The sequence below is a fragment of the Sinocyclocheilus anshuiensis genome, unplaced genomic scaffold (assembly GCF_001515605.1).
Source record: "Sinocyclocheilus anshuiensis isolate Anshui unplaced genomic scaffold, SAMN03320099.WGS_v1.1 scaffold997, whole genome shotgun sequence".
Lineage (NCBI taxonomy): Eukaryota > Metazoa > Chordata > Actinopteri > Cypriniformes > Cyprinidae > Sinocyclocheilus > Sinocyclocheilus anshuiensis.
In genome coordinates, this window is record NW_015555715.1 from 619258 (window position 1) to 646329 (window position 27072).

The following is a 27072-nucleotide window of genomic DNA, read 5'->3' on the forward strand; positions in this document are numbered from 1 at the left end:
GTTGTGCTGGTTAGACCCTGCTCCGGAGTAGGAGCTAATTTGGTTCTCGAAAAAGGCAGTCCGGTACTAAAATCGCTCCCAGTTCCGGCGGTGCGAAAACGCCAAAAAGTGGGTAGTTCCACAATTAGTTCTGGTACTATGAAAAGGTTCCTGCGGTGCGAAAGGCCCTAATGTCCTTCAGGTGGGCCAGAACCAGTTTTTTAAATAACTTCATGACGACAGACGTTAGAGCCACAGGCCTGTAGTCATTTAGTCCTGTAATTTTGGATTTATTTGGGATGGGGATGATGGTGGAGCGTTTGAAGCATGAAGGGACTTCGCACAGCTCCAGTGATCTGTTGAAGATCTGTGTGAAGATGGGGGCCAGCTGGTCAGCACATGATTTCAGACAGGCTGGTGTCACACAATCTGGGCCTGGTGCTTTTTTCCTTTTCTGCTTCCGAAAGACCTGGCGCACCTCGTCTTCACTGATTTGAAGTGCAGATGTGGGGGAGAGGGGGGTTGCAGGAGGTGTTAATGGTGTTTTTTCAAACCTGCAGTAGAACTCGTTCAGATCGTCTGCCAGTTGTTGATTCTCCACAGTGCTGGGGGATGGTGTCTTGTAGTTGGTGATCTCTTTCAGACCTTTCCACACTGATGCTGAGTCGCTGGAAGTGAACTGAGTCCTTAGTTTTTCAGAATAATTCCTCTTTGCCACTCTGATCTCCTTTGAATATTAGTCATTCAAAATAAGTAGGTGTTAATGTGAACAAAAAGTAGTTATTACATGTAATTATCTCAAGATTGAGCAGTATCAATAGCCACAATGTCTCTTTTTTAAGATCCTGTTGTAACAAACTAGAGAGTTGAGATCAATAAATGCCATGTCTAACTCTTCACCAGTAATTTTATGTAGTTTATAATAGTAACCCAAGAATCCACAGTCAGATAGCAGAGCCAAAGCCACCTTTTATTCAACGAGTTTTCTCTTTCCCTCTCACCCACTCTGAAAGAATGAATGGAAACAATCAGCTTGAAGAGCAGTGGCCAGATAATGGCAACAGACCAGTAACAGAAAACCCTTTACAGTATAAACACAGGGACACTATCCAAACTTGAGCTCTGTTCAGAGCTGAGCAGGTTTTGACTGGCCTAATCTGCAGTGTAAATCTGCAGCACTGCCTGTCTAGTCTCTGTCTGGGTTCCATGCTCTCAAACAAAAGCTCCGGACACCTTGCCCACTAACAAAGGGGTCGATGCCACTCTCCGATAATTGAAGCGGACAAGGCTTGCTGATGGGGCCTTTTTGAGCAATTGAACTTGGTAAATGCTTCTTCGGGATCTGATGAAACACGGACAGTTGGTTTGACTTCAAAAGCAGACTCCAGCAGGCACTGAGAGGAACTGAAGATCAAAAATGGTCTCATATCCAGGGAATAAAAGATGTAGTTGAATACTTTGGATTAAAAAGACTGCATGCCAAATGAATAAATGTAAATAAACAACACATTCTGTCATGACTTTTTGTGAGTGAGTGAAGTGACATGTGGCCAAGTATGGTGACCCATACTCGGAATTAGTGCTCTGCATTTATCCCATCCAAAGTGCACACACACACCGTGAACACACACCCAGAGCAGTGGGCAGCCATTTTTTTGCTGTGGCGCCCGGGGAGCAGTTGGGGGTTCGGTGCCTTGCTCAAGGGCACCTCAGTCGTGGTATTGAAGGTGGAAAAGAGCGCTGTACAAGCCCTGCCGGTACGAGACTCGAACCCCGCAACCTTTTGGGTTACGAGTCCAACTCTCTAACCAGTAGGTCACGACTTGCAGTGAGAAGCTTGCCAATAGACCTTATCAATAAAAGTACAAAACATCAACAGCAGTCTAGCCCAAATAAATGACAGAATACTTACTGTGTTTTGTTGAGAGAAGAGAAATTATTCTACTATAGCCTAGTGCATCAAATTATTAATGTCAGCCTCCTTTTGAAATCCGTTTGTGCCTGATGTATGGTGATACTGTTCAAATAGTTGCTAACCACAAAATACTATTTTTCAATTTAATGACTGGTCTTGTTTCATGTAGCCTAGTTTGTTCTAATGCAGCACACGCCACCGACTGCTTTTAATTACCTATGTTGCCACTGGGGGGCGACAAATATAAAAAGAATGTGCTGGAAATAACTTCCCAGATAATAATTCAAACAGTTATGATTCAGTAAAAGCAAACAAATTAACAAAACTGTTTTTTTTTTTTTTTACAGGTTTTAAAATGTCTGTTGACATATTTTGTTTACGATTTTTCATTTAGTTCTGTACATGTATGTATGTATGCATGTATGTATTTATTTACATTAAAAATGCAATCGTAAATTGATTTAAAAATTTGAAAGACGTGCATCCCGCAAATATTTAACCTGGCGCAGCACAAGGGTTCTTCAGGGTTTGTCCCTCGCGGCACTCTATAGCTTTTGTTTCCATAGCAACTACGGTGGACGCGAATGTACAAACATGAGGTGAACAGAGAAGAAGGACGAAAAGTGTTTGTTAAATACTTATGAGATGCTCTGTCGCCATCATTAGTATTTTTATACCGTTGCAATGACACCGATATAGTTTACTTCAGCTGCAAATGTATGCCTCTATTGTTGCTTCGCTCACAAATACCCATCGTTTTCCCAGGGCGTTGGTAGATTTGTTCCCGGATTTATAATGATGGATGACATCGAACAGGCAATAGATGAGGAGCTGATGAAATTAAACCTACATCCTTCTGAAAATGACTCCGAATCAGACGACGACAACTTCACTGTTTTGGATGGAAATGTAAGTGGCAATTTTATTTATTTGTTATTAATTTCTTAAACATCCTCCTATTTTAAATTAAGTCGACTTTTCAACATTTTATTTCAACCCACTTTATTATGAAAGCTTTATATGTAAAACCAGCGTTTCTTGAATTTCTTGAATCTTGAATGGTGAAGAAAAATGAGCTAAAACAAACAATATTTGCATTGAATTTGATAATCTATCCCACTTTTATGACAATGTGATGACATTTATAATTCAAGTAGTTCATCCAAAAATAAATAAATAAGTTCAAATGTATGCTTACTTAACACCAGTCTGTACATCATTAACAATCACCTCTTTTTTCACAAAAGCTGCATTCAGAAAATGAGCTGCCTGACTCAGTATTCACATATGTTGAAGCTTCAAGAAATCGAATGAATACCTTTGAACAATTAATCCTTGAAGATGTTGAAGAAAAGGGTAAGAAAGCATTTTTAAAATAGAACTGATTGAAAGTCTTAATTAAAATGACCTAATATGTTTATTAGAGGCATTGCATTTTGCTCATAGACTTCTCAAGCCAGAACCTGTCTCACCTTAATCACAATGAACCAGCTTCAGATTTCATACACGACCCCATGAAGTGGAAAGAGCGAGTGAGTCATGGTTATTTGTTTGCGGTTAAATGGAAATGGTATTCCATCTGAGGCATAACAGAGGAAAGGAGAAGTGTCTGTTTTGTCCTTAACTTAACCTTTAATTCAGTTTGTCCATCATAGTAGCAAATTATCTGTTATGTTACCTGTTTGATTTGTGTTCAGTCAATATGAATTTAGACTTTGGATTCTCCCTTAAATTACAGGCTGTAAATTACCCTTATTTACCCTCAGACATGCAGCATAGTCCTCAAATGGTGTTTTTTTTTTGTCAGGTTATCTCTGAATTAGTGAAACAAGTTGGACATCTAAATGACATTGAGCCACAGAATGCCCAGTGGGAGATTCCAAATATGTCAGGCATGGAAGGTATATTTTCTGTAATGATGTGTTTAGATGGACCTGCATTTTAAGTTTATTAACGCTAGTAAAAACATTAAATATGCAAAAAATACCATAAAAATGAATTCTGCAATAGTTTTGCATAGATTGCTTATTATATTCACAGAATTAAACATTTACTCTGTTTTTAGATGATATATGCCCTGAGAGTGAACTGCAACTTAGTCTTGAGTGGAGAGAATTAGAGAAAAGACTGAGAGAGGAAGAAGAGCAGAAATTAGCAGCACAGGAGGTAGAAAGAGAGCTGCATCAGAACTCAGAAAGAGAAGAAGAAGAGAGGAGGAGGAGAGGACTGATGAAGTTTCAGGAGGAGCTGAAGAAGATAGAGGAGGCCACTTGGGTAAGACTGTCTTTAACACTTAAAAAAAAAAAAATAAATAAATAAAAAAAAAAATATATATATATATATATATTTTTTTTTTATTTTTTTTCCATAAATGTATCTAAAGAGTGAAAAATTTAAGGGGGTCTGAATACTTTCCGTACCCACTGTATATATATATATTTTAAATTAGAAGAAAAGATGATTGAATAACAAAATCGAAATTCATAACAGTTTCAAAATGTTGGAGGGAAAAACGAAGTTCACCACACAGAAGATCTTCAAATGGAGCTGGATAAACAGCAGGTGACTTTAAATATGCATACGATTGTTGAGGATGTGCTTTTATTACATGTGGCAAAAGTATAAAAAAAAAATAAAAATCTATATAAAAATAAATATTTGTATAAAAGTAAATATTTGTCAATATATGAACTGAGTTGGTATATTATGTAAAAAAACATTTAAACATACAAAAATGAGACAATTTGTTGAATGTACAATGTAAGAAATAGTTTTTGTTTAATGTTGTAAATAAAACAAAGATTACTGGAGTATGTTTTACAAGAAAATACTGTTTTCAGTCAGTAATTAACTCAGTCAGTAATTAATTACTAGCAATTTCTGAGTGAAAATTGTTATCCTACACCAGTAAAGTAAATTCTACGCCATTTTTTCCCCTGTGCATATATGTGTAAATAATTTATATGCAAGTATAAATGAAATTATTATATTAAAAAAAGTGAAATTTGATTTTAACCAATGAAAGGTGTACCAATCAAAGTTTTTTGGTTAATTTCAGAACTTAATAAGGAAACTTGAGGAGCAGATGGAGGAGGAGAAACAGGCTTTTGAGAAGGCTCAGGAGGAGGAGAGAAGGAGAACCCAGAAACGTCATTGCATTGCAGCAACAAAGATTCAAGCTGCTTTTAGAGGAACATTAGTGCGCCGCTGGAGCAAAACAGAGCTTAGGAGAAAGAAAGAAGAAGAGAGGAGACATGAGGAGGAGAAGAGGGAATGGGAGAAGATGAAGAAGGAGAGAGAAGAGGAGAGAGAGAGGATCGAGGAAGAAGAGTGCGCTCAGAGGGAGGAGATGGAGAGACGCAGAGCAGATTATGAAAGAGCTAAAGAACAAGAGCGCTACCGTCTGGAGATGGCGCAAAGACTTGAACAGCAGAAGAGGAAAGAGGAGGAAGATGAGAAAAAAAAGAAAATGCAGAAGAAGGAAAAGCAGAGCAACATTACAAGTGTAAAAGATGATTGCAGAAGACAGGAGGAGGATGTAGACAAGAAGAATAAAGAAAAGGAAAGAAAGAAAGTGGAAAGGAGTAGTCAGGTGAAGGATGAATGTAAAAGAGAGGAGGAAAGAGGGGAAAATGAGAACCTAGACAATGAGGTAAATGTGAGAAAAATAGAAGCTAATAATGAAAGAATAAGGCACGGGAAGAAAATGGAAAACACATTGGCGGATGACAGGAATACGATGAAAAAACAGGACAAAACTAAAAGCATAAATACAGAAGACACAGAAAGTTTAGATGATACAGGACCACAAACAAAAAGTGATGAAGACAGAATAAAGAGCCATAAAGAAGAAAAAACATTTGAAACCAGTGGAGAGCTTGACTCGCAGGTAAATCGCTCACAGTCAAGAAAAAGCCTTAAAGTTACCAAAACCACTACAGAGTCCCACGTAAATGTACATCAAGGTCTCTCCAGTGACCTTGGTATTAGTCCAGTGGGTTCCTCAAGTGTTGCAGATCATCTAAGTGTTAAAGCAGTTGTTAAAACAGACTTGGCTGTACAAGTTTCTGATTTGGCTGTTGTAGCACCTGAGATGGACACTAGGGGGCATCAAAATACTACAGCTATTGAGCTTGAGGACCATAAACCAAAAAGCCAAGAATCAATTTCAATATGTCTGCCTGACAGCACAGAACAGAAGCGACTGGCCTGGATGATGAACTGCACTCCCTGGTCCAAACTATCATTGCAGAATAAAAGGAAGTGGTCTTCTGCACAGCAGCAGACCCAAAAAAGAGGCCCAAGAAAAAGAAGAGTCCCCAGTTTACCCCCTCTGTCTGTGGACACTATTCTCAAAACAGGAGCTTGGAGCTCTCTCAAACAGGTAGAAATTAAACTTGAAAGCCCGTTTCTTGGCTGTGACATGTGTCTTATATGTTTATGCTGACTTTATAGTAATTGTGCTGTAAAAAATCAGGTTACAACAGTTACATTGGAAGACCTGCCAGGCTGTAGCCTGTCCACACTGTCCGAGTGTAACAAACTGCAGACTTTGACCCTTAGACGTTGCGGCCTCACAACCTTGGATGGATTGAACCAGTGCACTCAGATCAGATGTATTGATGTACAAGTAAGAAAGAGCAAACTGTCCAGTGGAGTCTGCATTATTTTCAAACTTTCTAGTAAAATGATCACTCATTCATTCTATAATAGTAGTGTATACTGTAAACATTTTAGATGAAAAAAAATTGTTTTTGAAAGAAGTCTCTTATACTCACCAAGGCTGCATTTGTTTTGATCAAAATGTTTTCCATTTTTATATATATTGTTAAATATAATATATTCCTGTAATGGCAAAGCTGAATTTTCAGCAGCCTTTACTCCAATCTTCAGTGCCACATGATTCTTCAGAAATCTTTTTTATACACTGATTTGGTGCTTAAGAAACATTTCTTCTTATTATCAGTGTTGAAAACTTAATATTTTTGTGGAAACTGATACATTTTTTCAGGATTCTTTGATGAATAGAAAGTTCAAAAGAGCAGCATTTATTTAAAATATAAATAATTTGTAACATTATGAAAGTCTGCACATTCACTTTTGATCAATTGAATGCATCCTTGCTAAATAAAAGTATCAATTTTTTAAAGAAAAATCTTACCGACCGTAGACTTTTGATCTGTAGTGTATATACATCATTGTTTCTCACATTAAGGAGAACTCCATTACGTATGTGAATTGTGGAGGTCTGGCCAACCTTCAGGTCCTCCTGCTGGGCAGGAACCAACTGATGTCCATCCATGGTCTTGATGGAGCCGAAAATCTGCAAATTCTACAGCTCTCACACAACAACATCTCTCGCATCAGTGAGTATCTTCACTAGAAGTGTTTATTAACTCTGTTGTATGTATTTTTCATTGAAAGCACTCAAGAAAGAGATGCTGATGTTGGTCAGTTGAAGATATCTAGATCTTATGTGTGACACAGAAGTAGTATTTAATTAATGCTTAGCATTGTCATTGTCCAGTAGAGGGCACCATTGTTCCAGTTTGTTGTCTTCAAATGGCCTTTTGCCCTCACTCTTGCCTTAAAATGTCTTAATGTGTCTCATTTCTAAGAAAATGGCCTCATATTGAATAAATATGAATAAATGTATCATAAAGAATAGGATAAAGGCAGTTTAAAGGTATTTGCTGTCAGTGTCCTGCCAGTGCTGCCTTTTTATATTAGATTATCCTTTGGCTGGTATTAGATATTGTCACCATGGCTTAGAATTATCCTCATACACTCCTTCTACACCAGCATTGACTAAATTATATATCTTTGCTTTCTTAGGTGGTTTAGGACCCTTGAAAATGCTTCTGCGATTATCAGTGGACCATAACCAGCTGCTCAGCACAAGAGGTTTGAATGAAATTTATACCCTTCTCCATCTGGACTGTTCATACAACCACCTAAGCCACGTTGAGGGTTTGGAGAATTGTGCTCTGCTTAACAGACTGGACCTCAGAGGAAACAGTCTGACTGAGGTAAATCTTACACAACCAAAGAAACAAACAAGTTAAAAGATGAGATCATGACTTATCATGTTCAGCAGCAATCTCAAGATCATAATGAATAATCACAATTTTCCATTACTTTGATGTTTTGTCAGTATTTTGTTTTATGTTCTTATTCTATTAGAACTAGCCCAATTAGCCCAGCTGAAATCAAAGATGTTTCACCACTTTTTTATTTATTTATTTAGGAACATATTCCCAGTGTCCAGGAAATGCGTAACTTGACAGTGTTCATTACATGATACCCATATTTAAAAAAAAAAAAGCTCATCTGTTAGTCTGCAATCCTGGCCTGCCATTAGTTTAATTGAATTATTGCTATTACATTTGGATATTAGTCATGTTTGTGATAAGGCATGAGTTTCCACCCATTTCAGCTCGTAGGACATTCATGGTTGGAACAGAAGGAATTACTTTCTGTGTGATCACCTGGTCAAGGGAATTGTTGTTGTTTTTTGTTTCCGGCCTATGGTATAGCTGCCTGTCCTGCAGAACCATGTTCTTCTGAGGGACCTTTACCTGGATGACAATCTTATATCTTCTGTTCATGATCTGGAATCCTATTGGCTGCCTTTGCTCCAAAACCTCTCTGTGGCCCATAACAGGTAGGCCTCAATGGAGAATGGCTATGTCTTAAAACCTAGTGAGCTGCCTACCTAGGGCATCATACTGTAGGTTTTGAGTCTCTTCCAATTCTTTTTTTTTTAACTTAACACTGTCTTACAGTTAAATTCTACTTAAAGGTAAAGTCATTGATTTATTTAAATAAAGTACGTTCTTATGTAAAATGTAATATAAAACTTATAACTACACAGTGCTAATATGTTTTATTGTTTAAAATGAGGCTTCACTTTCCCCTCAGTGTAACTCATTTAATTCCACTCTTGGATTTGGTGTCTCTGAGGACATTGGATGCCAGTCACAACTGTCTGTTAGGTGAGCTTATGGGGTGGGGTGGGTTGACTCGACTGTGATTTTTTTTTTTTTGCTTGTTTTCGGCTGCTTGAATATGCTTGAATATTTATTCTTGAATATGGTTGATAAACTTTGTGACAAACAAACAATTCTTTCAAATTCTTCTCATATCTCCATAACTCATATCATTTATCCTTAAAGGGATAGTTCATTCAAAAATACATTTCAGTAATTTACTCCCCTGTATAACCGGTATGCTGTTATTTTTTTCCAATTTTCCAATTTTTTCCAATCCCATTTTCTTTTCATCACACATAACTATTATTAAACTTCAGACGACTTAGAATATAGTGCAAGTCAAATAGACTCTATATATTGTTGTTATATGCAAGAGAGCTGCATAGATTCTGCATGTCATTTTTTGTGTTCCACTGAAAAAATATAAACAACCAAGTTTTGAATGACACGAATGAAATAAGTCAATAATGACATAATTTTAATTTTTTTAGTGAACTGTTCCTTTAAGTACCATTGAGAATAACATTTTTGTGTATACTAATTCATAGAAATATTTAATCATAGTATTTGAGTGTCTTCAAATTAAGCCCAGAATGGCTAACATTTGGATAACATTCAAATGCGTAAACGGCAAAGTGTCTCTAAGTGTCTCTTTTCTGACTCTCTTTTAGATTTGCAGAACGTTTGTTTGAATCTTCAGGAATGCACCAGTCTTCAAGAACTTAACCTGACTGGTAACCCACTAGGGCAGGAAAGCAACTGGTGGTAGGTGTGACCCAAGGACCCAGTTTAGGGCCGTTTACATTAGGAGCGACACTTAGGTTTGTTATTTTCTCAGTTTCTTATTGGCACTTGCAACTACTAAGCTAAATTCTGGAGTATATTTGTTGTTGATAGCGAATATTAGTATATAAAGGAAATGTGGTTCATCCTTTTATAATGGAGAGATTTATCTTGGATTGGGCAGAAGCTGTTATGTGTACATTCCAGCAAAATTCACTAAGCATTTCATAATTGTCAGAGAATGTGAAACTAATGTGAGCGGGGACATTGGCTGGAAGTGCACCAGGCATTTAAAGTAGAATAAACATTCTTCTTTACCGCTGAGCTTCCGGCTCATATCACTGCACCAGCCATTGTATCTGTGTCCGCTATTGGATTACCCAGTGACATCTGTACGCACGTGGATTTAAGTGCTCGTAATTCTGAAAATATTTGCTCAGTGGGGGAATATTTTTTAAGCATATGTGCTCTTAAAGTGTCAGTGTTTTTAATGAGCAAATTATATGTTCTTATGTGGTAGAAAAAATGTGTGAGAGACAGAATAGGAAGATCAGTTAAGTATAGAAGCATGTTGGATTTCTCAAGAAGCAATCCAGCTCATTCAGTCAAAATGGGAAAAAAAAATAACATCATACATACCAAAGAGATTTGTTGACTGTCATGAGTTTATAGCTCAGAAGACCTAAAAACTTTAATGTTGGCAACACATTTATTTTCCTGACAGAAAGTTCTTACTAAATTGACTTATAAAATTGAATATGATGTGATATTTTCTAGCCGTTTATTTTGTTAGTTATTTTTTTAAACTTTATTTTCCACATTTTGCATGTGGCTTCCAAGGAGAAGTCTGAGATGAAATATTTCTGTTGTGTCTTTACATCTGTTTAATTCTGTAATGACGGATAGGAAGTTCACTCGAGTTAGGCTCAGTATTCCGCTGAACTTTGTCTAACCCTCAATGCCAACAACGGAATTAGACCCAGTGTTTTTCTCGCTCTCCGCTGGCGCTTTCATCCCTGTCCAGTGATAACACAGCCTAAATTAAAGCACCGAAGGATATTTCAAAGAAGTACAAAGTGCACGAGCGTTCAGAGTCTGGGAGAGCAGACTTTAGCTAGATTAATCAAACTCCTATAAGTTTCTTTGTTTACAGGGAAGTTTTCATGAGTGATGAATAGAGTCAGTTTTTTGGTAGCGATAGGAACCTGGCGGCTGGAGACAACATGGCCAAAAAGTGTATCACATGACAATGCCTGCTTGCTTTTAGAGATGTTTTGGCTTTTAGAGATCCTCTTTGATTCTCTTTTATGGAAATATCAGCTTGGATAGAATTTGCCAACACTTCATTTTATTTACCATCAAGTGTATCTTTTATAATTAACTGAATATTAATGTACCACATCTGAAAAAATATTTTTGAAAAAATATTTTACTGTCTTTAAATTAAAAAATAATAACAAAGAAAATTTAGTATATAAGTTTAGTATATGTTATATTTTTTTCTTAAATATTTTATATCAGTAAAAGTATTCATTATGATGCAAAAACAGATAAAAAAGCTACAATTTATTTGAAAAATAATTATAAATGAGCAAAAAATAATAATTGATAAAATAAAATAAGTGACTACAATAACTATTAATTAATGTCATTGTTACTGAATATATCACTCATTAATCAACCCTTGGTTCTTTAATTTTACTTCTCTCAGCAGGGTTCAGCAAAGACTAGGCTACACCTGTGTTTTCTCATACGCTTTTGCAAATTAAAACACAGACCCAAAAAAACAATATGGGCTCACTTGCATGGCTGTCACATCTCTGGAATCAGGCCAGCAAACCCTTTTTCACTTCTAATCTAACCCGAGTGTCATCATTGAGAAAGGCAGACTCTGACTAAACCTCTTAGTCAATGCACAGACGCTCTGTTGATTCTCTTGGGTCTAGAATGTCAAACTCATTAAACATTTTATCCCCATTTCCTAACTGATTTCATCTGCTCAATGTAAATATTCTCCAATAGAAAGCCCATGGAGACTGAGACAGGGAGGGGCTGGAACTAAAGTTTACCTGTTACTTTTTTATGATTGCAGTGGACAGTCAATGCGGTAACCTTACATATGGCTCAGAACTGCTAATTGTTTCACAAAAGAAGCTATTTAAAGTATAATTATTAAAAATAAACTGATTGCCCCCCCCACCCCTTTTTGCCTCTTTATGTTTAATCTAGATTCTTTTTATACATAAACCTCAAGTTATTATTATTTTTTTTTTGCAATTATAACCCTTTGCCTTAATACTTTAGCTTTAAAGCTTTAGCTTTGTTATACACACTAAAATAAACAGTCACTAACAATTAAACCAGTCGTTTCAAAAAGCTTTGAGCACATTGTGTGGTCGATTCACTTTACATTTTCACCAGGTAAATCTCTTAAATGCCTGTTTTCCCTCAGGTCCTTGCTTTTGGAGACAGTGCCTGGCTTGATTAAGTTGAATAATGAGCAGACTACTGCTGCTGCAGCGCCCTGTAAATGTCCGGAACAGCAGTGGAGTTTCCAGGCCCTCTGTCAAGCACAGCAAGAGCACCGAGATTCACTTCTCCAGCAGCACAAGATGGAGATCAGGTAGACAAGCAGTTTCAATTTTTCTCAGAATTATTAATATAGATCCAATTGGTCAAAATGTAAATCCTGTAGTATATTATGCAAAATGCATGTAATATTTAATTCATAGTTATAGTCAGTTATTATAGTTATAATATAGTTTAATTATATCTTAATAATAGGTAAATGAAAACAATTCATAATTTATGCAGAGGGTCTTTGCAAGGAATCTGAAAAATCCAGGCCCTGAAAAATATAAATATTTAATAAATATATAATTGTAATTAATTATTATTATAATAAATAAATATTTTTGTAAAATTATTTAAAGAATAAACAATCTTTTATATATGGTATGGCAGATAAAATTTAAACTGAGCATTTAAGCCTAATTATTATTATTTTTTTAAATGTTGGTATGTAGAAATCTATAATTAGTTCTTTGAGCCTATTCATGCTGAAAATCAAAAAATATTATATATCCACTTCTTTAAATACAAAAGCCCCCTCAGACACTGCTGCAGACCACCAGCAAATAAAGCAGAACACTCACCATGTTTCATGAAATGATTGGCAGATGTCTGTGTGTCCTGTGGTTCAAACTGAGGTCTCTTATGGTTTGGAGGACTTTAGAGATACCCCCCTAACCCTTCCGCCGCGTGTTCTGCACAAAGGGTCTTTTGCACACCCGTGGGGACCGCTGCAGCCGTTTAACATCTGACCTGACCCAGTGTCAGTCCCCAGCTTTGGCAAGGTGAAGACTCTGCCGTCTGACCGCCATACAACGGTAAACCAAAGCCTGTGTTGATTAGAGTGACAGACCGAACTGAGGGACTCATTTATTGTCATCAAACCATGGCAATAAAATGGAATTTATGCCACTGAATCATAAATAGGCATGTTGTGTTACTGCAAAAGCTGCATTGGTTCTTCAAACAATCTAAAAAAAGAAACTCATTCCCGGTTTTTCTCTGAGGTAATTTCAGATGGCAGTAAGTAGGGGACCTTTGTAAGGTCTAGGATTGTATTTATTTGCCTTGGCACACTTTTTACAACTTGTAATAATGTTTGGCTTTCAGAATGTTCATTGCTGGCTGTATATGCAATTTGACATTAATTTCTTTTAATGAGGTAATCAAATGAGCCATTTTGTTATAAATCTCTGTCCTTGCACCGGATTTCAACATGTTTCGACAGTAGTTTTGTTTCCCAGTACAAATGTACATTGCGTTTGACTCTTGCAAGGCTCTTTTTATGACTCTATTCTGGACTGAAGTGTGTGTTGGAGGGGTGCGGATGCACCCTTAACCGTGTCAGAGGATTAGAATAGCAGGGACTCTAGTGACAGAGCTGGTTTCTGATGTTGACAGCAGAGACAGGCTCAAGGGTCAGGGGCAGGAGGGGCCGAACTAGCCACGGCTAATAGAGTAATTAGAGTGGTATTGAGACACCTTTGTAGAGACTTCCTGAAAAACTTCATTATATGTCAGTTTTACATCGCGCGAGAAATTTTCTGATTTCTATTTTCTGCTAGTTTAAATCCTCCTCAAGAAGACTTTACAATAAGGTTCCATTTATTAACATTAGTTAAGTGCATTAGTTAACATGATCTAGCAATGGAAAATAATTAATCAAGCTTTTATTAATCTAAGTTAAATGTTAATTATAACATTTACTAATACAATATTAAAATCCTTATTAAAATGTGTTAATATATAGTGGAACTGATCTAACATGAACTACTAATGAACACTACTTTTATTAATTAACATTAAGATTAATAAATACTGTAACAAATGTATTGCTTATTGTTAGTTAATGTTAGTTAATGCTTTAATGTGACCTTTTTGTAAAGTGTTACCAAGATTCTAATGAGTCATTCACACATGTGCAATTTTACATTTAAAAAAATGCGAGACGCAGGTCATTGGAATGAAAAAGAAAATGCATGCTCTAGAGATGCGTTTTTTGTGAAGTTCTTTTAACTTGAGCGCCAAACATGTCTGTCCAGCGCGTGTTTACATAGAAAGTTTACAAGCAGTGAAGTGGAATGCAAAAATGCATTTTGTGTGAAAGGCTCCTAATATATGACATTTGTACTTTTCCCCTGCATTTTTCACACAGTTCTGCGCCCTCACAACATGACGTCCAGATTCTTGCCATTGGTAACCAGACAGACCTGTTCAGATTGGCGGTGGACCAGCGCTACGCCCATGAATACGGCGACAGCTGTGTCACAGAAGATTCTACACTGGCGGCAGCTGCTAACAGTAGTTCATGTGGTTATTCTGAAGCATCTTTATTACAGGGACAAAGTCCAAAGAAGCAACTTCAGCATACAGCAGATTGGCAGAAACACAATCCACCAAAGACTCAACTTTCTCCGGCTGACCTTGAGCTACGATCTGCTTACTGCATGCAGACACAAAGTGAGAAGGAACCTGTACAGGCACTGAACCTCAAAATGTATGACTCTCACACACAATATTTCTCTTAATTTTACAGCATTTAATTTCTGTTTGTAGCAAGTATCTTCCATTTTTTTCAAGGTACATTTCATTTTAGCTAAAGGTAATCAAAATAAATAATTCGGATGATATTGGACCCCTGCTGGGTCTCTCTCCAGATGTTTTAATGCAGATGAATCATCTGAGGCTTGAGTTCAGCGACATTCACTTAGTCTCTCGTGACCTTGGTGAGTCATCAGATAAAATTGTCTTCTCCGCTATCACTCAGAGCGGCAGCTGTGGCGATCCAGCGATGCTGGCGGAGGAGATGCGTATTGCGGAGACATGAGGGCCTCCCAGGCTTAATTGAAAAAACTAACACAAAATCAGATCTTAATAAGGTGAAAGATACCTTCATTGGGAGGCCTGAGAGGGAACGTGCTGCTATTGTTATTCAGGTGAGACTAATTTTTTAGCTCCTTCCACAAAAATATCCCTCTGTTCACTTTGGTTTTGATATATCCCTGAAAAGGTGTTTTCCATACCTCCTTTTATGAATGCAATAAATAACTTGACTAAAATTAAATCATCTTCATTTCACCTATTACTTCCAATGGGGGCTTGTTTTGAGTCGGTAGTTAGTGCTTTTGAAAACAGGCTATTTCTTTCACATGTAACTTCTAAGGGATATTTTCTCTCTCTCTTTGTGTTTAATGAGTCTCCAAGGACTCGAACCAAAAGAAAAAAATGATTAATCAGATTCCAACGTGTCGCTGGAGTGGGAACGCTAGGGTTCTGATCCGTTAAGTCTTTTTTTTCCCGCGGGGAATACGCAGATTTAAAGGCATCCCGGTGTTACATTTGTCTTACAAAGCCAAAGTCACCGAAAGTTCAAACTGCAGACCGCGGGGCAATTAAACAGAGGTTAACATGTTTTATCTTCCTAATGGGATAACACACAATATTTATGCTTGCATGTGATTCATGGCTGTGTGTATTGCCCCTGCAGGCTGCATGGAGGGGCTGCGTTCTGCGTAAAAAGCTGGCCCGTGCTCTAGCTGCCGCTCAGATCACAGAAAGCGATGAGGACTTAGAAGAGGTGGACATGGACGAATTCATTTTTGATGAGGTATGAGCAGATGCTTGGTGCTCCTGCCATTACGGGGAAGTCGGCAGACAGATAGCCTGGGCCGTTGCGCTGACAGTCCTTTAACTAGCGCTCATAGCCATGAGGCAGTTGGCTGTCAGCAGTGATTAGGTATTGAAAAAGAGCAGTCAATGAGCGGGAAAGAAGGGAAGGAAAATGTTGTTTCTTTTTCTTATGTCACCTGCTATTTTCTGCCCGTTTGCATCACGTTTACTCAACTTAACATTGGCTTAACCTATGCATTACACTACGTGAGCTCATCTGTGTAGCTTATTAGGCGATTCATTATAGTGTATTACGATGTCATGTTAAATTGTTCTGCATTACTTGTCTACATCTGAAAATTCTGGAGTTTTTAGTGTGTTGGCTCTCGAATGTCTGTCTGTCACGACTTCAGGGAAAAAAAAAAAATCTGTTTTAGAGTAGATATGTTCTCAAGTGTTTGTCACACACAGGAAACTACTTCAGTGGTTTTAGCTTAATGTGATCTGCTACTTGCTTTGAAGGAATAATGAAAACATCAAGATGCACTTTATCAACTGTAAAGATCAGATGTCATTTTGAAATTGGAATCCATGTTCAGCTCTTTGATTTTGTTTGTGTCCTGTTGTAAATAGAAAGCAATGGAGAAAGACTGGATAACCCTGCATTCCGATGCCTTACCGGCCAGAATGATGCCATTTTCGGAACAGCTGCCGTTGCCAAAGGTAACAGCCCTACGGACCCTCCTTCTGTCTGTGGGCCGGCACAATCAGAGTCTCTCTGGGTGATTAAGTGCCGAATATATTGCCTCCAAAAACACAATTACTTTCTAGGCAGCCTCAAACTTCCTTCTCGTCAGCAGATGTCATTTTTCAGCACAGTGCTTTTTCTCCTGCGGTTTCTTTTCTTTAGAGAGAGCTGGCCTTTTCTATCACGGTAGCAGCACTGTGATGTGATGCAGCTGCTGCTGTGGAGATGTAGAGATTATTGAATGCACTTCGATGTTCTGTAACTAAGCTGCACAAATACTATCTATCTTTAAAAAAAAGAATTGAAAGTACACATTAAGCAAGTCTTTGTGTTAGAAACTGCATATTGATTCTGTTTTTTCTTTGACTGTCTTTGTGTTTTTTAGTCTCCACTCTGTCTTCCGATGCCTCCAAAGGCCCTATCTGTTTTTCCACTGCAGCCGAAACACGCCTGGTCAGATAAAGAAGGTGCAGCCTGCTTGGAGCAAAGCATGTCACCTCACCTTAGTAGCAGGTAATCATTGGCTTCATCTCTAATGCTGATCATTACTTAAATTAACATTTTGCTAATTTCTTCTTGCATTTTCTATGGTTTTCTAAACAAATTCCCAGATCAATCCTCAAAACCCACACCCTGTCTGAGAAATCAGAAAAAATCCTCAAAGAATGGTATGTTTCTGTGCTACTTTGTGTAGCCCTTCCACTTCAGTGCCACAATTTTAAATAAATTTATTAGAAAAATTATTTTAAATTCTACATTAAAAAAAAACAAAAAACGTTTATAGACCAGTGTAGTTACTCTTGATAACTTCTATTTCAGGGGCATCACTAATGAGTCCACTGCCCTTCTCATGCTGAAGAGAGCCAATAAAATGAAGGGCAGGAAACAGCAGCAGAAGAGATTAATTGGTAGGCATATCTATCTATCAATCTAGCCATTGGCTAGAAGCCTGTTTGTAGAGCATCTGCAATGTTATTCTGCATTGTCCCTGTTAAAGAAACAACTAAATAAATAAATGTATCTATCTTATGAGTTATACTTAAAATCATTAAATTTTTAATTCAGTAGATCCTTTATTGGATCCTAGATCAGTGCATCTCAATCGGGGGCCAGGGGGCCTCAGCAAACTTCTTAGGAAGCCTCAAGATGACTTAAATGATTCAAAATTAGAAAAAAAACAAGCATTAAAATCATATAAAACAACTAAAAGCAATAGATACTTCTATATTTTTAGTTTTTCCCTTTTAATAACCAGGGTACCTATTGTGTTGAAAAACCTGGATCTGTGAGGTAGACTAATATTAAAGGTGTGATTTCTGAGATTATACATTTCATGAATATACATTTTTCTACTTAGGCCAAGGTATAAAATATTTGATTAGGTTGAAATTTCGAATAAAAAAAAAAAAATGCTAATCCTTATTCAGTAAATTGCAAACAACTGGAAAGGGACCTTTGAATATTTTCAATATTTTTGTACTGTAGTGTACAGTGTTTTCATTTTTTGGGTCAACTATCCATTTAATGAAACAATGCTCATTCCCCTAAAACGTTATGCCAGCCTTCAAGGCCTTTTTATAATTTTTCCCTCTCTACGTCTTTGGTAAGCAGTCGTGCCATACTAGCACAGAGCTTGTAGTTCCATGAGAAGCTAAATCTGCCATAACATCATAACATCAAGCAGCTTCACCCTGCTCCATGCCTTGTCATGTTTGATTGGCTGTCTGCAAACATTCTTCCATATATTCCATCGTGTTTTGAGCACCAAGGGCCCACAACCAGCTTCATTACTAGGAGTTAGGAAAACATCAGTGCTCGTAATTTCAATGGGCCGTGAGTATAAGAAGAATCCCAGACACGGTAGTCCTGCTCCTGGTCTGGATCCTCCAGGGTTGGCCTGAAGCCGGCTTTGATCAAGGTCAGGAGTGCGTGACTCTAATGCCACAAATCCAATCAAGGCCCCATGAAATGAGGGCCTGTGTCAAAATCTCAGAGCCACTGCTCCATGGGCCCTTTGGTCTCGTAATGGAAAGTGAAGCTTTGGTTTCTGTCAGTTTTCTGTTTGCGCTTGTCTCCTCGATGAATCCTGCATTAGTATGATCTCATTTGTGGCTGTGTTTCTGTCTGTGTTATGTGTTCTAGACCCAAATCCACGTCTACGCCACAGTAACCAGTATGTTTCCACAGAAACTCAAAGGCAAACACATCCTACTTTCAAGGGCAACTTTAAAGGTATGGCTGAATTCAGGCATATATGCACCACAAATCAAATGAATCACTGTGTAAATTAAAATATTTATATGAATTATTTGAGTCACTATATGAATCAGTTGAATCACTATACAAATCAGTTGATTCACCTATGAATCTGTTGTGGCAATATATGAATCAATTGAATCTCTGTACTGTAGGAATCAACTGATTTACTATTCAAATGAGTCACTAAAATTAAAAGAATATGTGTCTCAATTTGCATATTTATTCTATGCCATTTTGTAGTATAAATTGTGCCTTTTTTTGTTTCCACACTGAAAATTGTTTCAGCATAGGAATCCATTGAATCACTATATGAATCATATTTATTCACCCTATGGATCCATTTTTCACTATATGAATAAAATGATTCACCATATGAAGTTGAATACTACACAGTACTGATCAAATGATTCACCATACGAATACATTTATTCTTCGATAAATAAACGGATTGTCCATATAAATCAGTTGATTCAATTGATTGTAATATACATGACAATAATTAATGGAGTTTGCATAATTTCCTGAATTCTAAGAGACCTGATCCATTTTCATTATTCCCCATGGGCTGAATCCATCCAGTCATTTGGGACACGCTTGGATCTGCCTTGCGTGTAATACATGAAAACATACACATCGCCTGATCAAATTGAATGCACATGATGGGATCGTAAATAGCTAGGTATTAGGTTGTTTGGGATGGTGGAGAATAAACAAGATGATTGTATTTCAGGAGACTTTGTAGCGGACCTGAAGTGTGAAATTGAGTTAAGTACAGAGGAGGTAGGGCACTTAGGGTTTCCAGAATGAGAGAGAGTGCCGTCTGCAGCCCTAGTGCCACCCGAGGGGGGTGGGCTTTCAGCACGATGCTACCGAGGGGGGTCGAGCGTAAGAGATAAGGGATAGATGAAGGGTCATGTTAAAGAGCAGGGCAAATAAATGGAAAGATATCCTCTTTACATATGAACGGTTGCTTTCTTTCTTTTACTTTCTTTGTTGTTGTTCCGACTCCTCCGCCAGTCCCGTGGCGTATGTAAGCCGATACCCATTTTCAAGTGGGTTACTTCATGTCCAGCACATCCACAAAAGAGAGCTCGGATAAAATAAACACGAGTGAGGCGGATATCTCGGAAAGAATCTGTCACGGCTTTGGGGGGCTAATCACCTCCAGAAGGGGGCTTGGAGCGCTCGGCTGAAATGTAAGCCCATGCTGGGGGAGAGCAGGGGAGCGGCGGCCAGCCTGTAGCCTGAGGCTTGGGGTCGTCCCTGATGGGGTTGGGGTTGAATTGCTGGTGCCTTCCGCAGGTCAGCAGAGGGGAAGAGCAGGTAGCCTTACCCAACCCCAAAGCCAGGACACACAGTTTCATGATGCCCTGCTTATGTTGGTTTCAGCATTTTTAATCTTGAGAAATGCAATCATCTGACACTTTTTTTTGTCAAATGCAGCAAAGTTGCTTTGCATTAACTTGCAGGTTTTCGCTGCTCTCCTGTGTTTGATTTGCACCATGTGTCATGTATTTCCAGTCTCCTGTATCTGCTGGGTTTGGCACTGTGTCACTTTTCAAGTAGATGATGCTTTTGGTTTGGGTGGATTCCTTTGCGAGGAAATCACAGAAGAGAGTCAGATTTTGTGGAAAATAATAAGTTAGATCAGTTGAAAGAGTTCTTACTTAGGTCATATATCTAGCCATCCACTTTAAAAATGACTAATTATTATTGGTGTGTTTTTTCACATTAGTAAAATAAATAAAAATAATCAGAGAGGACTTTTAAAACATCAGTTATTTTAATTTTTTTTCCTGCACCAATGCAACCAAGGATTTATAGGTTCTCAAAATCTCACATTAAGATTTATCAAATTCCTTCCATTTCCTCAACAAATGATTAATTATTCTTATTGTGTACTTTGGTAAAATAAATGAAAATAATCAGAGATAATTTTTTAAACATCGGTTCTTAAATTAAAAAAAAAAGTTAAAATAAAGCATTTTTTGCTTTTCGGCACCATTGTAACCAAGGATTTAAAGGATCTCAAAATTTCACATTAAGATTTTCTAAAAAAGATTATTCCATTTTTTTTGCACTTGAATTAAAATGATCAGAGAGGATTTTTTAAAACATCAGTCCTTAAATTAAAAAAGTTAAAATAAACTTTTTTTCTTCACCAGTGCAACTAAGGATTTATAGGTTTTCAAAATCTCACATTAAGATTTATCATATTGCCTCCATTTCAGTGCACTTTTTGATTGCTTCAGTTTCATGTGATTGACAAGCTTCACACATACATGCAAACCTTTCCATGGCATGTGTTTGTGTATGTGTGTGTGTGTGTTGACCGCTGGTTGACCGCCTGTGGTCTGCTCTCTGGAGGTGAAGGTTTGACCCAGGGTAAAGGAAAGTGGGAGACAGAATCTCACGATAAAAGACCTGACCTCCCTCTTTGAGTCTGCTCAAAGAACTCCCCAACAATCAAAGCCCCATGGGTATGTCTCATAGACACACACACACACTCAAGAATCCCCGACATGCACAGTGTGTATTGTGCATAGCCTATGCGTGTGTGCATGGAGTGTCTTCATTGCAATGAAACAATTTAGGCATTTTGGACACCAAATTCCAGTTTAATAAGTCAGACCCAGAAATAACTGGAAAATCTGTGGAAGCATTTTTGATAGACATAACATGAGATGGGATATAAGCATCAAAATATATATCCATTAATCTATTATATCTAAAAAATAATACATATAAAAAAAATATATATATATCAGGGCAGTTATCAGGGCAGTTGTTATCTTGGTTTTGTCAAGGATTGACCTTGTGTCATTGCTTCAGTATTGGTATTGGATTTCTGAAAATACCTGCACAGAGTGATTCCCTTAAGGACACTGAGTCACTCCTCTGAATCCACCCCCAGCAGTTCAGTTCTGTCATCCTGACCCCTGTGAAAGAGCTGATTCTCTGACTCCTGCACCGCCATAACAGCACTACACGGCCTAATGCACTTAAGAGCCCTTCTAACAGCCGTGACTCCTGGGCCCCCTAATGTCCTGAGGGTGGGATAGATGTGGGGAAGCGGGTTTGACAGCTACTGGATGCTGCATGTGTTTCTATCATATAATATCTGTGGTTAACTCCCTTAAATTTGTGGTTCTTCCCTTAAATCTGTGTTCACTGTATACACACAACGTCTACCCTGTTTTTCTTGCAGTTTTGTAACTTTTCAGCAAATACTGTAATAATACTTTTTGAACTATGAACCTCTCCTAATGCACACTTTTTATGAATCACATTTTATGAACTGAGGTAACATTTTTATCATTGTTGAAATCGAATTATATTAAATCTATAAAGAGATGTATGCTACAAATGAACTATTTATATACATAAATAATGTTATATGAACATGTAAGCAAGCCTAAGTACTTAAACTGCAATATTCTATTCTATTTTATTCTATTCTAATACTTATTTTACATACAGTGGCCCCAAAAGTATTTTGACACCGTCACACTTTAATATGCATGAATATTATTGTATTAGACAACATTAAAACAGCTGTCATTTATTTTAAAGAAAATTAGCACAAGCACCCTCTTCAAGTAAAAATGACTTTTGGGCCAGTTGGTTAAAAAATGACTAAGTAAAGTTAGGCTAGTTCTGAGAAAAGCATGATTTGTTTGCAGGGTCCTGTTGGCTGCATATTTTGTTATTGAATGCTATGAAATTCAAGCATGTTATGTGTTCTTGATTAGTGTCCAAATGTTGTGGGTCCAAATAGATGTATTAAATGTATTCTATTTATTTGTTTATTGCATTTACTAATCTGAAGTGTATGAAAAAGCTTCAAAATCATAGCTGGTGAAAGTGCATACGTACTGTTAATGCTGGATAACTGTTCACTTCAGGACATTTCAGCAGCAATAAATGTGGATTGCCTTTTTTTTCCCATTTTCTTGTTCAGCCCGTAGGGAGGAGTTAATCACTTGACATTTTTAGTGGATTTTCAATTAACCCATGACAACTGTAACCCATAAACCTTGTCTGCTCTTTACTTTTTGGCAAAACCATGAAAATGACTTAAATAAATGGCTCATTAGTTCCAGCACGTGGCCGTAAGAAGTTGTTATCAATTCATGCTAGTCTCCACCAAGAGCATGTTTATTTTGAATAAGGGTTTTTTGGTGAAACGTATTGACACTGTCCATAAATCTCCCTACTTCCTATGTACTCATTTGGTTTTTCTTTTATTGCTCAGTAGGCACAAATATGCACCACAGCAGTTCCCGAAACAACTGTCATTTGCATGTCCAGTCTACCTCACAGACTTGTTTGTGCTTTGTACTTGCTTCTTAGATACAGTCCAAATCTTTTTTGATTAACTTGGTGCTTATCAGGACTTGTCAGGCAAACAACCCTCCCTTCAAAATGCAATGTTTATTTTCTGCAAATATTTAAATGGAAAACTCTTTTGTATGCTTTTCTTCTTGTTTTATATCAAATGCAGTTCACCAAGCAGCAAAAGAAGTTCCCAAATTACCGAAAGCAGAGGAAAAACAATCTTGCAAGGAGAGAACTTACCAGTGGCTCCACACACAAGCAGTCCATCCCGACATAGACTCCACAGGCATGGGACGGTGAGACACACAGCTCTGAACACTATGCTTCTGAAAAATATACACAGATGGAAGATAAATTATTAACAGTTCATAATGGTGATCAGTTATAGTGGTCTCACATGTGCTGTGGTGTAAATTGTGTTAGAGGTAATCTATTCAATGAATTTTTTAGGGATCATTTCCTCCCTGATATTGACCAGGATATTCTTAATGGTGGGAGGGTGCAGCTTGTGGTAAGAAAATTATTTTTTTATTATTTATTATACTTAAACCTGTACACTAACATGGCACTGTTCACTTTTTCACAAGTACTGTTTGATGCTGTGCTAATTAACTGAAGTTAAATTTAAAGTGTCTCATGCAAATTAAATACTTTGAAAACGTGCTAACAATTGCTGCTGTTTTTAGCTTTGTAAGTACTTGATTATAGGAGAGTGAATTTATGCATGTTCATGTGTGTGAGTGGTTGGCTATACTTTATTGTATCTTTTTTTTTTTTAGGCCATAGGGTACAGAGACGGTGTAGATTCGGGAGCAAGATCTTGGGCTGACTCCACTAGTGTCTCTCCACCTCTTAAAATGCATACTCAGCCTCGAAGATACTCAGCTGAAAACAGAAGTGAGTCTTTTACTTAAGGGCATTTCACTAAAATGCATACTATCAAAATAAAATAACATAGAATAAATAATAAATATAAATACGAAAATATAAAATAAAAACATACTGTTTTTCTTCTATATGCAGGTCAAACGTTTGGTATAATTACAGTTTTTTTTTTAATGTTGATTGATTTCTGAAGAATTGTATGACACTGAAGACCTGCTGAAAATTCAGCTTTGCATCAGAAATAAATTGCATTGTTAAATATATTAAAATCGAAAACAGTTATTTTAAAATGTAATAATATTTCACAACATTACTATTTTTACTGTATTTTTGATCAAATGAATGCTGCCTTAAAGGAGCATAAAGGACTTCTTCTCGCAAACATTAAAAAATCTTAATTATTCCAAAGATTGACCATATTTCACTGATAAAATAAAAGTTATAAAGTTTGCAAAAGTCCCATTAACATCAGAAACATCTGTGCCTGCATTGTTGATAATATCACACAAGCAAAAAAGCATGTTTTTTGAAAGCAGTCAAACTCCCACTTCGGTTATGAATACATATAGCAAACTGTTGGATACATTTTTTTTTACTATATATCTTTTTCGGCGCCAGCTTTCAGGTTCTACTCAGAGCATCATCTCTGTATGATTTATTTCAGTAATATTTTATGAAATGTTAAGGGATGGGATTAATTAAGGAAGAATTTTAAAACACTGCAGACTTCACACAACGATGTGAAGTTAAATCATGCCGGTCATGTGCCAAATCAAATACTGCATGCAGAGTGCAGTGGGTGTGGCATGAAGCACACGATGGAAACTGACGTGACTGTACACATCATCTGGCTCACTTGATAACCCATTGCAACATCACACAAATCTGATTTCACACAGTTGAAAACCACTATATATGTAAAAATGATTTTGATGCTTCTGGTAAATGCAGGTATGCTTGAGAATATATATTTATATATGTATGTGTATAATTGCCTTAGCAGACATGCCAGGGTCGATAAGGGGACAGGGGGGAATAATATCTCTTTCAGCAGGAAATTGACAGCGAGAGACCTCTGACAGCTCCCTGATTAAGTGCGAGCTCTTTCACACACACTATGCCACTGAGGACTCACTCTGACAAAGATCCCACTGACTGACACAAGCAGGGCTCAGCGCATTTAACACAGTCACGTCAGACTGTGAAGGCTTTTCACTGTCTGTCCTAATGAAGCTAAATTGGATTCTGATGATGATTTGAAAATGAAATCCACGAGGATGCTGACAGCCTGACTGACTGAATGACTGACTGATTGGCTGTCTGAATGACGGACTGAATCAAGCCTTTTACATAGAAGTATTTATAGGTGATTTATTGGAGAGAGTTTAACAGTATGAAGGCTGCAGATCAAAGAGAACTGAAATGAAAGATTTATTTACGGATAATTCACTTTACAGTTTACATACAAAACCATTCCTCTATAATACACAAATATCAATACTCATTTTCTGAAAGGAATGTTTTATTCCCATTGTGTATTAGGCTGTTTATCGGCCAACGTAAAACAAATTTTCCCAGCTCCTCATAGGCCTCTTGTCATTTGAATTAAATCATCGTGATTCATTAGGTCATGAGCACAAAGTTGACAGGCCGAGCCATAAAGAACAGTTTAGGGAGCCATAAACGTTTTCGTTATGTGTAGAGGAAGTCTCCCGGTGCCTCATTTTTTGCCCTCTTTCAAAGGTAATAGGAGCAAAATGGCTAAAAACAATTTGTTTGGTCACAGCGGTTAAGTGAGCGTGTGGCCGTTTTATTAAATATCGGCCCACAGAACTCGGGCAACAACATGTGTCTCTTTGAATATAAACATCTAGGGTTTGAAGTGCGATTAATACCCATCGAGGGCAGACGTCTATTTTTTTCCACTTTAACCAGCAAAGGCAGTGAACAAATTAAGACAAATGTAGTAAAAACAAAAATTAGTGTTAGCTAAACAATTACTACATTGATCTTTGAAATAAAAATGAGTGATAATTTTTTTGAATACAGAAACATATTGTGTTTTAGAATTATGTGCAGTAAGATGAGTGGTGCACGGTAGCCTCACAAATCGATGAAGTTTTCCCTGCCGTTTTATTTTACCGTGGATGACTTGAGCACGGCTGTGGGTTCTACACGTGGAACGCATCAACTACAGAAAAAAGCTTGCTTTGTTCTATGTGTTTGAAAGAACTGTGCTTGTTGGAAACTCAATAAATCTCAGTCAAAGTCATATAAGGTAATTGAAGGTGTATTTTTATAAAATTACCTTTGTCTTCACAGAAACAGAAATGCCATCACCCACAAGAGTCAATTCAGCTCCGAATGGAAATGAACGCATCTCATTCCGGGACAACCCAGTGCGACACAGCGGAGGCTGGGGTGGAGGAAAGAAGAGAACCAAATTGAACAAGTAAAAAGATAACTACATCAGCTTGTGTTTGTTGCACTGAGATAATATTGATTCAGTTTGTTCTTTTGTTTTCGCCCTTCGTATTTGCGACTGTGTATATATTCAGAATGTGATGGATGTCTTGTTGATGTAAGCCCTTAACAAGACTTACAATGCACATTTGATCTCCGCTGAAATTCCTTGCAGCTGCTGTTTTTACTAAAATCCAGCTTCCTCTCCTGCAAATGAATTAGAAGCAATGGATGAGATATAGCCCAAATATCTGCAGGCGGTCACAGGATACGTATTGCTTTCAAGTATCACTCCATTTAACATGAGCACTGCAAGCCATGGACTGGGTGGAAACCATTTACAAATGACATGCTTAATATGCAGACAATGACAGGCAATAGAAACCAGCTCGTTCCTGTTTTAATTTACTTTAGGATTTCTTTCTTTCTTTCTTTTTTTTATACTGGGAATTTGTGTTGTTCTTAAAGCTAAAAATAAGACGATGCACATTTAATGAAAGTAATATCTCTCAAAGATCACTTTCAGTAAA

At 37.3% G+C, this 27072-nt stretch overlaps 1 protein-coding gene across 1 annotated transcript; it reads left to right on the forward strand.

Annotated features, from left to right (window-relative positions):
* The first annotated feature begins 2427 nt into the window (after positions 1–2427).
* Positions 2428–27072, forward strand: LOC107672332 (leucine-rich repeat and IQ domain-containing protein 1-like). Its single transcript, XM_016465479.1, has 27 exons — positions 2428–2493; positions 2660–2803; positions 3142–3250; positions 3341–3426; positions 3702–3795; positions 3960–4168; positions 4385–4456; positions 4953–6278; positions 6372–6524; positions 7110–7260; positions 7730–7923; positions 8431–8558; positions 8816–8889; positions 9558–9651; positions 12122–12292; positions 14396–14737; positions 15008–15176; positions 15728–15847; positions 16483–16572; positions 16983–17110; positions 17209–17265; positions 17417–17505; positions 18740–18829; positions 23361–23490; positions 23645–23705; positions 23974–24091; positions 26402–27072. Exons 1-27 carry the CDS (start codon positions 2479–2481, stop codon positions 26533–26535), a joined length of 4548 nt encoding a protein of 1515 aa, XP_016320965.1. The 5' UTR covers positions 2428–2478; the 3' UTR covers positions 26536–27072.